This window comes from Corapipo altera, unplaced genomic scaffold, assembly GCF_003945725.1.
Source record: "Corapipo altera isolate COAL_440 unplaced genomic scaffold, ASM394572v1 96, whole genome shotgun sequence".
Taxonomy (NCBI): Eukaryota; Metazoa; Chordata; class Aves; order Passeriformes; family Pipridae; genus Corapipo; species Corapipo altera.
Window position 1 is genome coordinate 158,656 of NW_020884962.1, and position 13,144 is coordinate 171,799.

Genomic DNA, 13,144 nt, shown 5'->3' on the forward strand with positions numbered 1-13,144 from the left:
CCCTCCATCCCTCCATCCTTCCATCCATCCATCCATCCCTCCATCCTTCCATCCATCCATCCATCCCTCCATCCATCCATCCATCCATCCACCCATCCATCCATCCCTCCATCCCTCCATCCATCCATCCATCCATCCATCCATCCATCCACCCATCCATCCATCCATCAGTCCTGGATCCAGCTGTGAACACCTTTTTCACACCTCCCTGATGTTCATCCCTTCCCACAAAATCCCCCCATGTGCTCTGCTTGCATCAACCACCGAAATCCTGGTGGTCCATGACCTCCATTCCGCAGGGCCTGGCTCATCCCACACGGATGGGGCCTGAGCTCTCCCTTTTCCCCCTTTCCCGTGGCTGCAGGGGCCCCAATGGTGTCTGGACTATGGAAGAGAAAGGGCTCTCCCCAAAATTCGACACCACCTTTGAGAATGCCAGGCCCTCCAAGACTCACATGGCGCTGCTGGGGCTGCAGAGAGTCGGAATCCTGAAATTCCTGGTCAGCCAGAACGTGGATGGCCTGCACGTGCGTTCGGGATTCCCACGGTACTGCCCCTGCCTTTCCCGGCCCCGTGGAAGGGATTTGATTCCCAAGGAATCTGATAGGGGGAGTGAAAGCTGGAAGGGGATGAACCAGCTGGAATTTAGAGGTTGTGGTTCGAATCCAGAGGGTGATGGAGTCGTCCTCGGTTGGTGCTCCCTGGAAATGCTTCTTGTGCAAAGGAAAAACAGGTCGTGGAATTGTAGAATCCCCAAATGGTTTGGGTTGGAAGGGACCTTAAATCCTATCTCATCCCACCCCCTGCCATGGGCTGGGACACCTTCCACTATCCCTGGTTGCTCCAACCTGGCCTTGGACACTTCCAGGGATGGGGCAGCCACAGCTTCTCTGGGAAAACCTGTGCCAGGGCCTCCCCACCTTTCCAGGGAGGAATTCCTTCCCAATATCCCATCTAACCCTGCTGCTCTCCTGTGCCACATCATGGAATCAGGGAATCCCAGACTGGTTTGGAAGGGACCTTAAAGCCCAATCCAGTTCCACCCCTTCCCTGGGCAGGGACACCTTCCCCTATCCCAGGTTGCTCCAAGCTTCATCCAGGTCGTGGTGTTTGTAGCTGTTGGTGCTCCCTGAGGGATCAGGGCCCTGGGGGTGGGAATCTGGATCCAAGCAGGACGCATGCTCCTGGGAACAGCTCAGGGTCCTTTCCACCCTCTCCATACCCATCCAGAGGGGTGGAGGCACAGGAGGGAGGATGGGAACACCTGGAATGGCTCTGGGTGCAGAGACGTGTCTCGCCCCAGTTTGCCGGAGCTCTCGGAGCGCTGGATCCTGGGCTGCCTCAATTTGCTTCCATTAAATTCCAATAAAACCAGTGCTGGGCCCCAAAGAGCCTTAACGAGCATTTGGCCTCTCAATAAATCTGGGAATCTCCAAGAGAAAAGAGACAGAGGGAAGGTCCCGTGGCTGGAACTGCTCTGACTTACCGGTGCTCTCCGATTCCCCGGCGGCGAGGTCGGGATCCCACGGAGGATTCCCGAGGATTCCGAGAATTCCCTCTGCAGGGAACTGCGACATGCAAGAGCTGAGGGTACCAGAGCTCCAGTCCCTGCTGGGGGGGGGGGGAACTGGAGTGGCTGTTCCAAAGATGTCCTCAAAGGAACCTGCCTCTCCCCCCAGCCCTTGTGACAGCCGGAGCTTCGCCCTTCACCAACTCCAGCCCGTTATAAAACCCATTCCCGGCACTTAAGAGCAGCCAGGGATTGTTGTGGGAGGGAAAAGTGCTCGGAGCTGCCTGGGAAGGGGAGGGGAGAGCAGCAGAAAATAAAAGGAAGGGAGGCATTGAGGCTTGAAAGATGCTGAGTGTCCGGGACTGACGTTCAGACCTCTGGGGGTTTTATGCTGATGTGTTGGAACAGGTTTGCCAGAGAATCTGTGGATGCCCTTGGAAACAAGGATGGGAAAAGGGAAATAGGCCTTGGAAAACGCTCTCAGGGACATGGTGGCATTGTTGGGGTGTCCTGGGCAGGGCCAGGAGTTGGACTGATGATCTTTGGGGGTCCCTTCCGACTCAGGATATTCTGTTATCCCTGGAAATGTCCAAGGCCAGGTTGGAGCAACCTGGGCTAGTGGGAGGTGTCCCTGCCCATGGCAGGGGTTGGAATGGGATGATCTTTAAGGTCCTTCCAACCCAAACCATCCTGGGATTCCACGAGTGGGGATGAGAATGAGGATCATGAAGGAGTCTTGGAGAAGATGCTTCTCACAAATACCTTGAACCATCTCTGGCTGAGCAGAGCTGCCTCCAGGGGGGATTTCCTGGGATTAAAAGCCCCCGAGTCCTTCTCCCAGCACCACCTTTGCCTGTTTGAACTGAACAGCCCTGGGAAAAGGAATAGGGAATAAGGACAGAACTCCAGTTGAGCCCAGCTCTGCCACCCCAACAAAGCCTGTGCTTGAGCAAGAGCCGCTGAACTGGGGCCAAACGGGGGGAAATCAAGTCAGTCCTGTCTCATCCCCCCTGGAGGAGGTTCCCAGGAGTTGTGGGGTTTGGAGGAGCACAGGCAGAGCGTGGCTGTGTTTCCCTCTGGCTTCTGCACCAACCTCCAGGGGACTTTTCAGGCCAAACGAGTTTCAGAGGGCTGGGATGGCACAGGGATAGAGAGGTGCTGAGGAAAGCAAAGATCCAGGTGCTACCAGGAGCAGAGATTTGAGCTGGATCAGGAGCTGGAATCGATGCTGCAGGTGGAAGCATTCCAATTAAAAAGCCAGGACATGCTGTCCCTCCTCCGTCCCTGCTGTGGTGGCCTGGGGGAGATGAACCCACCAGAGCTGGAATGCAGGGAAGCCCTTGAGCTACAGGGCCCTGGTGAGGAAGGGAGGGGGGTTGCTCCAGGGCTCTCCACCCCTTTCCCACCTCACCTGTGCCGTTCTCCCACAGGGACAAGCTGGCTGAGCTCCACGGGAACATGTTTGTGGAAGAGTGCGTGAAATGCGGCAAGTACGTGTGCCCCGAGCCTGGGGGGTGAGGGGGGGCGACTTGGTGGGGTTTTCCACGTCGGGGGGGGACATTCCAGCCCTTCCCTGAGGGGCTGGGCCCTGAGTGGATCCGTGTCTCCACAGGCAGTACGTGAGGGATGCCGTGGTGGGCAGCATGGGGCTCAAACCCACCGGCCGGCTCTGCAGCGTCACCAAGGCCCGCGGGCTGAGGGCCTGCAGGTAGGGCTGGGGCCCTGCAGGTGGGGCTGGATCCCTGCTGGAATACTGGATGTGGGATGGCAGGGATCATGGAATCAGAGAATCATAGGATCATAGGATCAGCTGGGTTGGAAGATCATCAATCCAACCCTTGATCCAACCCCGCTGTGGTTCCCAGCCCATGGCACTGATGCCACATCCAGTCTCATCTTAAAAACCTCCAGGGCTGGAGAATCCCCCACTTCCCTGGGCAGCCCATTCCAATGGCTGAGCACCCTCTCTGCAAAGAAATTCTTCCTAATCTCCAACCTAAACCTCCCCTGGCACAGCTTCAGACTGAGCCCTCTTGTCTTGCTGATGGTTGCCTAGGAGAAGAGACCAACCCCCCCTGGCTCCCCCCTCCTGTCAGGGAGTTGTAGAGAGCGATGGCAGGGATCTCTTGGAGTGGCCAGCAGTGCCTCAGGGTTAGGAGAAGCAGCTGAGGGTGCAGAAAGGTCTCACATCACTGGGACAAGGGGCTGGGTCACTGTCACCTCTGCCAGGGCAGCTCTGCTGTTCCTGCCTGGCAGGGGAAAACTTGGTCCCTGTGTGTGTTTTCCAGAGGGAAGTTACGAGACACTATCCTGGACTGGGAAGATTCCCTGCCCGACCGTGACCTCACGCTGGCAGATGAAGCCTGCAGGTGACTGAGCACCCTGGGGAGTGGGAGGTGGAACTGGATGAGCTTTAAGGTCCCTTCCAACCCAAACCATCCCGTGGTTCTGGAGTTTTGTCTCCTCCTCCCCGCAGGAAAGCCGATCTCTCTGTCACCCTTGGGACTTCCCTGCAGATCAAACCCAGCGGGAACCTCCCGCTGATCACCAAGAAGAGAGGAGGGAAGCTGGTCATAGTCAACCTACAGGCAACCAAACACGTGAGTGAGCGTCCTCTGCACCCTGGGCTGCTCCTCTGCCCTCGTGTCACCTCCCCCAGGCCCAGCCCAGGTTTGTCCCTGTCCCTTCCCAGGTGGGAGTTAAACCTGCAATTCCAGATAAACACTTAGAAATTGCAGGTAAATCTGCAGACTGGTTTGGGTGGGAAGGGACCTTGAAGTTCATCCAGTCCCACCCCCTGCCATGGGCAGGGACACTTTCCACTGGACCAGGTTGCTCCAAGCCCTGTCTAAACTTTTCCAAGCAAGTTTTAAGAGCAGAATAAAAACTCAGCCCAAAGCCTGATGTATCCTCTGGTGAATCAAAGCCCAGTGAAATTATGGAATATGCTGAGTTAGAAGAGACCATCAGGATCATCGAGTCCAACCCCTGGCCATGCACAGACACCCCAGTGGTCCCACCCTGTCCCTCAGAGCGTTGTCCAAACCCTCCTGGAGCTCTGGCAGCCTTGGGGCCGTGACCAAACCCTGGGGAGCCTGTTCAGTGCCCAACCACCCTCCGGGGGAAGAACCTTTCCCTGAGATCCAGCCTAAACCTCCCCCAGTTCAACAGGTCCAGTTCCTGCTCAGCCCTGATTTCAGTGCCCCAATTATCCAAAATCTTTACCACCCAGATTTCCTGGGATTATCACTCCCCTTGTCCCCGTCCCACCCTGTCCCTGCTCTCTGTCTCGGTGTCCGGGCGTGTCCCCGGGGCGTGACGCCCTGGGGACATCTCCTGGTGTCCCTGGGAGGGGCCCTTTGTCCCCAGCAGTGTGTCCCCACCCCAGGACAGACAGGCCGACCTGCGCATCCACGCCTACGTGGACGACGTGATGACGAAGCTGATGAAGCTCCTGGGGCTGGAGGTGCCCGAGTGGACGGGGCCGGTGGTGGTGGAGAGCGCGGAGCTGCCGAGGCCGGAGCAGCTCCTCACATCCCCCGGGAAGTGGCTGAAGGAGGAGCCCATCTCCCAGCACAACGGCACGGGAATGCCGTGTCCCGGGAATACGCCGTGTCCCGGGAAGGGGCTAGTGGAGCACCACGAGGGGCTGAAGCAGGAGTGTCCCAGCCCGGACACGGGGCTGCCGCCGGTGAAGAAGGTGAAGGTGGAGCCTCTCCTGAGCTGAGCCCCGGACTGTTCCCCCTCTCCAGACACTCGTCTGTGCCGCTTTTCCTACCGACTTTTTTTTTATACCCTTAAATATTGTCCCTTTTTTTATGTAAGTATTAAACACACTTGAAGCACACGCGGCGGGGCTTGGGAAGGGCGTCGCTCCTTCAAGTGTCCCAAAGCTCCCGGTTCCTTTCCTGAGAGGAGGCAGCTGTGGGGCACAGCTGGAGCTCGGGGAGCAGAAGGATGTGGGGTCTGGGCACTGGGATGGTGACATGGGATCACTGGGACAGCTGGCACCGGGTGGTGGTTGGGATGAGCTGCCACCAGGTCCTGGCTGTGCCCATCTCACAGACTGGGGGGTGTGGATTTTCCCAGAGAAGCTGTGGCTGCCCCATCCCTGGAAGTGTCCAAGGCCAGGTTGGACAGGGCCTGGAGCAACCTGGGATGGTGGAAGGTGTCCTTGCCCATGGCAAGGGGTGGAACTGGATGGGCTTTAAGGTTCCTTCTAACCCAAACTGTTCCATAATTCTCTGATTCCATGTCACTTGGCCATGGAAAGGGACTGGTGCTGGCTGGATCCCAGTTGGACACAGGGCTGGGAGCTGTGGGATGTACCCTGGTGTCCCACTGGGCCTGGCCACATGTCCCATCTCTCCTGGGCCCCTTTGCCTCAAGGCAGTTGGGCTTGAGGTCCCCCCTGGCCCAAGGCTCCTTGAAACCTTGTGGATCACCCTCTCTTAAATTAAATCAGGTGGATTTTTTTCCAAAATAACTTGTATTTAGAGATGAAAATAAAAATATAAAAAACCAAAAACCACCAAAACAAACCCAAGAACAAAACCAACCAGTTGCACCATCAGCAAAACCAACCAGCCCAGGGCCCCTCCCGCTCCCTCAGCCCCGTCCTGAGCGACCCCCTCATCCCTTCCACAACTTCCAGTGCACCCAGGGGGCAGGAGCAGCCCCTTCCCTCCCAGTAAGGCCGATGGGAAGCGATCTCCTCTTCCCAGTTCCCAGGCACAAGCAAAGCCGAGCGGGTCCAGCAGCTGGAGGCACGTCCCGGAGGGGTCACCCCGAGGGCTCGTCCCGGAGGGGATGAGGTGCTGTGTCACCCCGTGGCGTCCCCCGTGGTCCCTGGGTGCTGCTAAAGCTCCTCCTCTGGCTCCAGCCCGGCGGGGTGGCCGTGCCCAGCTTTGGACCAGGCCAGCGCTGCCAGGCTCTGGTGTGACGTGGGGCTGTCCCCTGGCACGGCGTCCGTGCCGGCCCCGGCCCCGCGGCTCAGCCCCTCGGGGGCCAGTGCCGCCGTGTCATTCCCGAGGGACACTTTGTTCCTGAGGGACACTTTGTCCAGGTGTGTGTGGCCACTGAAAGCTTCGTGCAGGGTCTCGGGGGGCTCCGACCACAGGGGCTCCCGGGGCTGCTCGTCCCCGGGCTGGGGCTGGCTGTGAACCACGCGGGAGGCGGCCGCGTTGTGCAGCGACCTGGAGAAAACTGAGCGCCACGGGGCGAGGGTCAGGGCCTGGGCTGGGACCCGAGGGCCTGGCACGGCCCTGGCACTGCCCCAGCACAGCCCAGCTCAGCCCCAGTACAGCCTTAGCTCAGCCTCAGCACAGTCTCAGCTGAGACTGGCACTGCCCCAGCACAGCCCAGCTCAGCCCCAGTACAGCCTCAGCTCAGTCCCAGGACAACCTGGCACAGCCCCAGCACAGCCCAGCTCAGCCTTGGCACAGCTCTGGCACAGCCCCAGCACAGCCCAGCACAGTCCCAGGACAGCCTGGCACAGCCCCAGTACAGCCCAGCTCAGCCTTGGCACAGCCCCAGCTCAGCACAGCCCAGCTCAGCACAGCTCAGCACAACCCCAGCTCAGCCCAGCTCAGTCCCAGGACAGCCTGGCACAGCCCAGCTCAGCCTTGGCACAGCTCCAGCTCAGCCCAGCTCAGCACAGTCCCAGCTCAGCCTGGCACAGCCCAGCTCAGCCCTCACCTCGCACTGGCCTGAAGTCGCCGTTGGGCTCGGCCTTGCTGGGGGCGAAGGGGCTGACGGAGGGGAAGACGATGAGGGTGAAGGAGAGCAGCAGGACCTGGGGACAGAGGGGATGTCACCACACAGCAGTGGAGGGGGACCAGGGGCTGGGACACAGCTCCCAGGGAGGGGCTGATGGCAGAGCCAGGACTGTGTCCATCCCTCCATCCCTCCTGGTGCATGTGCTCCTGCCAGTGCACTTCCACCCATCTACCCATCCCTGCCTCATCCATCCCTCCCTGCCTCATCCATCCCTCCCTGCCTCCATCCATCCATCCCTGTCTTTCTCCATCCATCCCTTCATCCATCCACCCACCCATCCCCACCCTCCATCCCTCTCTTCCTCCATCCATCCATCCATCCATCCATCTGTCCTTGTGTTCTTCCTTCCCTTCATCCATCCCTCCCTGCTTCCCCCTATCCCTTCATTCACCCATCCCTGTCTCCATCCATCCCTCCAACCTTGGAGCATCTATCCCTCTGCCTTAGCACATGGAGGGACTCCATCTCTCCATCCATCCACCCATGGATGCCCCTTCCCACCCCGAGGATCCCGGGGGGCTGGAGCCCCACTCACCGCCAGGCAGGTTCCCGTCTGCGCCGCCTTGTTGCTCGACTGGACCACGAGGGCCTGGAGCTTCTTCAGCTGCTCCAGGAGGGATCTGGGAACAGGGAGAGCCCGTGAGCCCCCCAGGCCCCTCCAGCAGGTCTGGGAGTGAGGGGGGTGTCCCAACTGCCCCCATCCCACCCCGGGAACACCTACGAGTTCTGCTTCTCCAGGTGCAGGACTTTCCTCTGCAGCTCCTGGTTCTGGGCCGTGCACGCCGACATCCTGGGGGACAGGGAGAAGGGGCTGGGATCAGGGGGACAGCTGGGGGGGCTGGCTGTGCCCCCCGGGGTGCCCCCATGCCCAGGCTGAGGGGTGGGGTCCGTACCTGCTCTCCAGCCCGTCGATATATTCCTTCTTCTTCTTGCGGCTCTCCTGAGCCGACTGCTTGTTCCGGATCTTCCGCCGGATCTTCTTCAGCACCCGCTCCTCGTACTGGGGGACACAAGGGGGGGTCAGGGATGCTGGAGATGGGATCTCCCCCACCCCACACCCTCCCCAGGCCTGCTGGGACCCACCTTGGTGAGGGGCAGCTGCGTGGGCAGGGTCACCCCCTCCTTCGCCAGCAGCTTCTTCTCATCCTCTGTCAGCACCAGCTCCTGGAAGTGGCCCTGGTTTGGCCGGAGCAGGGAGCCGGGAGCCTGTGGCTGCTGTGGGAACAGGGAATGGTCACCCCGGGGACTGTGGTGGGGACAGGGATGGGGTCGTGGGCCAGGGAGGGACAACCTCTCTCCGTGGTGTGGGAACGGGGACAAGTGTGGGGATGGGGAGGGATGGGAGCAGGAATGGGGGGGATCATGGTCCAGGAAGGGACAAGGGATGGGACCATGGGGTGGGAAAGGGGACAAGTGTGGGGATGGGGAGGGATGGGGGCAGGAATGGGGGGGGATCATAGTCCAGGATGGGACCATGGGGTGGGAAAGGGGACAAGTGTGGGGATGAGGAGGGATGGGAGCAGGAATGGAGGGGGATTGTAGTCCGGGAAGGGACAAGGGATGGGACCATGGGGTGGGAATGTGGGGATGGGGAGGGATGGGGCAGAAATGGGGGGGACTGTGGTCCAGGAACAAGGGATAGGATCCTAGTGTGGGGATGGGGAGGGATAGGGATGGGAATGGAAGGGATCAGTGTCCAGGAGGGGCCAAGGCTGCAGACAGGGACAGGGAGTGCTGGGGACACAGGGACAGGGACTCACGTTGTCAGAGCTGCCCGAGAGCAGCAGGTCCTTGACGGTGAGGGCACAGGTCGGCGGTGGGGAGACCACGGGCAGGTCCTGGCTCTCCTCCAGGAAGAACCCAGGGTGCCACATGTCTGGTGAGGGCACAGCAGGGCTGTGAGCAATCCTGTGTCCCCCTCTGTCCCTGGTGTCCCTCCCCTGGGGGTGACCCTCCCCCTGCACAGCCTCAGAGCTGGGCTGACTTGCTGCCCAGTCCATGACCCCGACTTTGCCCCCCCAAACTGCCACTCTGGTGCTGCCCCAGCTGCCCCCCAACACCCTGTGCTGCTCAGCCCCCCCAAACCCCTCTCCTCATCCAGCCTCCCCCACCAACACCAGCCTGCCCAGTTCACCCCAGTTCCCAAGCTCTCCCCACTCCCCAGTCCTCCAGACCTCCCAGTTCTCCCCAGTTCCCTCCAGTCCCCCCAGCTTCCCTAATTTCCTCACAAGCCCCACCTGCCTCACCCCTCTCAGCTCCCCAGTGCTCCCAGTCCCCCCCAGTCCCTCCAGTGCCCCCAGCCCAGTGTGGCTCACCCAGGTCGATGGAGACCTCGGGCTGCAGGACCCCAGACCCCGCTGGGATGGGCTGAGCCCGGCAGGGGTTGGTGTAGGGGTACAGGACCTCCTGGGGACCCCCGTCACAGCACCTGGGGGGGCTGTCGTGCTGGTCCGAGGGGGGGTCCTCAGAGACCCCGCTGTCACTGGTGGCCGAGGACCAGCTGGGCGAGTCCGACGCCGAGTCCCCGGAGCCCAGGATGGAGCTGAGCAAGTCCTCGCTGTCCTGGACACGCTGTGGGGACACAGCACCCATCACCACGGGGCACTGTCACCCCGGGGTGCCCACGGGAGCCCCCCAGCCCGGGGGTCTCACCCTGCCCTCGTGCCAGGCTCCCGGCGGCGTTCCCAGCTCCACCCCGCGCAGGATCCCGTCCTGGCGGTCGAAGAGAAGATCCAGCAGGTCCAGGCTGTCCACGCTGGAGGCCATGGCTGGGAGGTGACACGGCGTCAGGGCCCAGCCCTGGTTGTCCCCCGTGTGTCCCCCCCCCAACCTGCACAAGCTGCACAGGCCTGGGGACACCTCGTGGGGCAGTGGGAGGGAGCAGGGAGCGGGTTTGGGGGTGTCTGTGCACAGATGTGGGCACAGCTGGCAAAGCCCTACATGTGTGGGAGGGAGAGAACAGGGTGTGGGGGCTCTGGGCATGGCAGTGCCCCCCCAGCTCCTTCCAGCTGCTGAAACTCCCAAATTCTCTATTTTTCTCCTGAGAATGACCCAGCCAGGGGCTCCCTGCAGGCACAACCCCCCTCAGGTCCCTCGAGGGCAGGAGGGGCTGGGGTAGCTCCCCCCTCCAGCCCTGGCCTGGGGGTGACCACTCTGGGAGGGCAGGTTAAACATTTTGGGTGGGAAGGGGAGGGGAGGAGGCTGGGGAGGGGACTCATCCCCAAGGAGGGGATTCAGCCCCAGGGAGGGGATTCGGCCCCAGGGAGGTGACTCAGTCCCTCAGTGCCACCCCAGGCACTGCTCAAGACCCCAGATTCAGAGAGAGCCACCAGGCCAGTTGACCACTTGCCCACGTGGCCAATCAACCCACTGACAACCCAACTACCCCACCAGCTGACCCACCAGCTGACCTACTGACCAACTGGTTGACCAGTCAATCAGTGAGCCCATCAAGAAACGGTCCAAATGGTCAACCTGGTGGCCAAGTGACCAAAGGATGGACTGACCAAATAGCCAACGCACTGACCAGTGGACTGACCAGTCAACTCTCTGACTGATTGATCACCCAACCCACCACCCAACCACCCAACCCACCACCCAACCAATTAACCCCTGACTCAAGTGTCCTCCAAGCCAGGTTTGGGGACAGTGTCATTACTGGGACATCCATCTGGCCAACCCAGACACGGGGGGGGCTTTACTGTGCCCTGTCCTTCACCCTCCACCCTGATGGTCCCGTGGGACCCGCTGAGGGCCATACCTGGGTGAGATCCCACAGATTGTCCTCTCAACCCTCTCTGAGCGCAGGGCAGCGGGGTGGACACCGAGCCCAGCCTCCTCCTCCTCCTCCTGTGTGATGCCCTGACCCGAGTGGCAAAGTTTAAACTCCAACTGCACAGAAATAACGTCCTGGATTGCGAAATATCCCCGGCCGGGGCCGGCGGGATGTGATGGGAGGGAATGGACCAGTAACTCATTAGCCACATGTTTTTGTGCTCCCTTGCCAAGCAGGGCAGGAGGGGCCGGGGCTGGAGAGCGAAGTCCAGGTGCTATAATTACCCATGAACCTTCACCCACTTTTGGGGACAATTTCCCTTTTTTTTCAGGCAGGAGTCTCGGTGTTAGATCACATTTGGTGGGCGTTGGGGAAAACATCCGGGGGACAGCAAAACAAACCTTGGGCCCCTCAGCTCCCTGTGGCCAGGGCTGGGCTGGGGCTCTGCTGCCTGAGCCCTCCCTGCCTCAGTTACCCTCAGTGACCTTCCAGTGCCTGAAGGGGCTCCAGGAGAGCTGGAGAGGGACTTGGGACAAGGGATGGAGGGACAGGACACAGGGAATGGCTTCCCACTGCCAGAGGGCAGGGTTGGATGGGATACTGGGGAGGAATTCTTCCCTGGGAGAGTGGTGAAGGGCTGGAATGGAATTCCCAGAGAAGCTGTGGCTGCCCCAGCCCTGGAAGTGTCCAAGGGCAGGCTGGAGGAGAAGGCTCCAGGGAGAGCTTAGAGTTCCTTCCAGGGTCTGAAGGGGCTCCAGGAGAGCTGGAGAGGGACTTTGCATAAGGGATGGAGGGATAGGACACAGGGAATGGCTTGAAAGTGAAAGAGGGGAAATTTAGATGGGAAGGAATTCTTGGCTGGGAGGGTGGTGAGGCCCTGGCACAGGTTGGGCAGAGAAGCTGTGGCTGCCCCTGGATCCCTGGAAGTGTCCCAGGCCAGGTTGGACGGGACTTGGAGCAACCTGGGCCAGTGGAAGGTGTCCCTGCCCATGGCAGGTGGTGGAACTGGATGGGCTTTAAGGTCCCTTCCAACCCAAACCATTGCATGACTCCATGATTCCCTCATGGGTGTTTAGGGCTGAACACGGTGAGGGGCCGTCAGCACAACTTTATCACCCGTGTCCCCTCCATGAGCTTTTCCCCTCCAGATTCCCAGGACACCCGGAACCCCCGGGATCCCCAAACCCCCGGGATCCCCAAACCCCCCGGGATCCCCGGACCCCCCGATCCCGGGCTCCCGGGCGCAGGGAGGGGCCTGCGCTGACTAAGGCTCCGTTTGCCCCAGGCGTGGCACAGGGACAAGGCCGCGGCCCCTTATCGGCCGCCCCACGGCCCCTGACCGACGGGGCAGCGGCTGCTCCCTGGTTTATGGCCCCGCCGGGACCGGCCAAAGGGCGCCCGGGGCTGTGAGGGGTCGCCCCCATGATGGGTCCCGAAGTCGGGTAGGGAACAGGTTGGAGAGAGGCGAGGGGGCTCCTGCTCGTTGCTGGGTCGCTAATTATTTATTTAACGCCCCCCACACAGCAGGACCGCCGGTGCTCCCCGGTACCCGCCGGTCCCTCCCCTCAGGCCGCCATAGCCCCCTCCTCCTTCTCCCGCCGACTCAGCGAGATCTCGCGAGACTCCATCGCCCTCAGCCCCGCCCCTCCTGGCCCCGCCTCCGCCTTGCCCGTAATCCAGACGAGGCTCCGCCCCCTCGACCCAGGTCACGCCCCCGTGGCTCGGCCACGCCCCCCGGAGCACCGGCCACGCCCCCATTGCCCCATCCATGGTCTCGGCCCCGTCCGCGGTCCCGCCCCTGGCCCCGTCCCCCCGGGCGCAGCCCCCGAAGGCCCAGTCCCTCCCCCCCGACCCCTCGTTCCCACCCCAATAGTCCCGTTTATGGCCCTGGGCCCATCCCGTGGCTCCGCCCCGTCCTGTGGCCCCGCCTCCCGGCTCCCCGAGGCCCCGCCCCCCGGAGCCGCGCGTCCCCGCCGCGCTCGACCCGCGCGAGGCCCCGCCCCCACGCCCGTCCCCGCCGGTGATAGGCCCACTGCAGGCCCCGCCCCCTCCCGTCGCGGCCCCGCCCCCGCGCGCCCCCG

At 61.7% G+C, this 13,144-nt stretch overlaps 3 protein-coding genes across 5 annotated transcripts in view; 1 reads left to right on the forward strand and 2 right to left on the reverse strand.

Moving 5' to 3' along the window:
• ANKRD24 (ankyrin repeat domain 24) overlaps nt 1–292 on the reverse strand; it is an 18,582-nt gene extending 18,290 nt beyond the window's left edge. The window contains exon 1 of the mRNA XM_027664198.1: nt 287–292. Coding sequence (XP_027519999.1) covers nt 287–292 — 6 coding nt within the window. The remainder of the gene's footprint in view (nt 1–286) is intronic.
• Nucleotides 293–356: 64 nt separating this feature from the next.
• SIRT6 (sirtuin 6) lies at nt 357–5,357 on the forward strand. Of its 2 annotated transcripts, none has more exons than XM_027664368.1 (6): nt 357–547; nt 2,941–3,000; nt 3,123–3,218; nt 3,799–3,879; nt 3,987–4,110; nt 4,899–5,357. In XM_027664368.1, the coding sequence occupies exons 1-6, from the start codon at nt 387–389 to the stop codon at nt 5,235–5,237; spliced, it is 861 nt and encodes a 286-aa protein (XP_027520169.1). In that variant the 5' UTR covers nt 357–386; the 3' UTR covers nt 5,238–5,357. The 2 variants fall into 2 exon arrangements, with proteins under 2 accessions (XP_027520169.1, XP_027520170.1); XM_027664369.1 differs by having other exon boundaries at nt 425–527.
• Nucleotides 5,358–5,833: 476 nt separating this feature from the next.
• Nucleotides 5,834–11,559, reverse strand: CREB3L3 (cAMP responsive element binding protein 3 like 3). Of its 2 annotated transcripts, none has more exons than XM_027664367.1 (10): nt 11,049–11,559; nt 9,941–10,056; nt 9,604–9,859; nt 9,049–9,164; nt 8,372–8,500; nt 8,182–8,288; nt 8,010–8,078; nt 7,824–7,908; nt 7,208–7,304; nt 5,834–6,715 (listed from the first exon to the last, which is right to left on the reverse strand). In XM_027664367.1, exons 1-10 carry the CDS (start codon nt 11,272–11,274, stop codon nt 6,369–6,371), a joined length of 1,548 nt encoding a protein of 515 aa, XP_027520168.1. In that variant the 5' UTR covers nt 11,275–11,559; the 3' UTR covers nt 5,834–6,368. The 2 variants fall into 2 exon arrangements, with proteins under 2 accessions (XP_027520168.1, XP_027520167.1); XM_027664366.1 differs by having other exon boundaries at nt 8,372–8,503; nt 11,049–11,557.
• Nucleotides 11,560–13,144: the final 1,585 nt, after the last annotated feature.

Bases quoted from the DNA above. Each gene is read 5' to 3' on its own strand.
- SIRT6 (XM_027664368.1), top strand. From the start codon at position 387: ATGGAAGAGAAAGGGCTCTCCCCAAAATTCGACACCACCTTTGAGAAT. The intron at 3,001-3,122 runs GTACGTGTGCCC...GTGTCTCCACAG, and splicing joins GAGTGCGTGAAATGCGGCAA to GCAGTACGTGAGGGATGCCG. The intron at 4,111-4,898 runs GTGAGTGAGCGT...TCCCCACCCCAG, and splicing joins ACCTACAGGCAACCAAACAC to GACAGACAGGCCGACCTGCG.
- CREB3L3 (XM_027664366.1), bottom strand. From the start codon at position 11,274: ATGTGGCTAATGAGTTACTGGTCCATTCCCTCCCATCACATCCCGCCG. The intron at 9,165-9,603 runs GTGAGCCACACT...TGCCCTCACCAG, and splicing joins CGAGGTCTCCATCGACCTGG to ACATGTGGCACCCTGGGTTC. The intron at 7,305-7,823 runs GTGAGTGGGGCT...CTCTGTCCCCAG, and splicing joins AGACGGGAACCTGCCTGGCG to GTCCTGCTGCTCTCCTTCAC.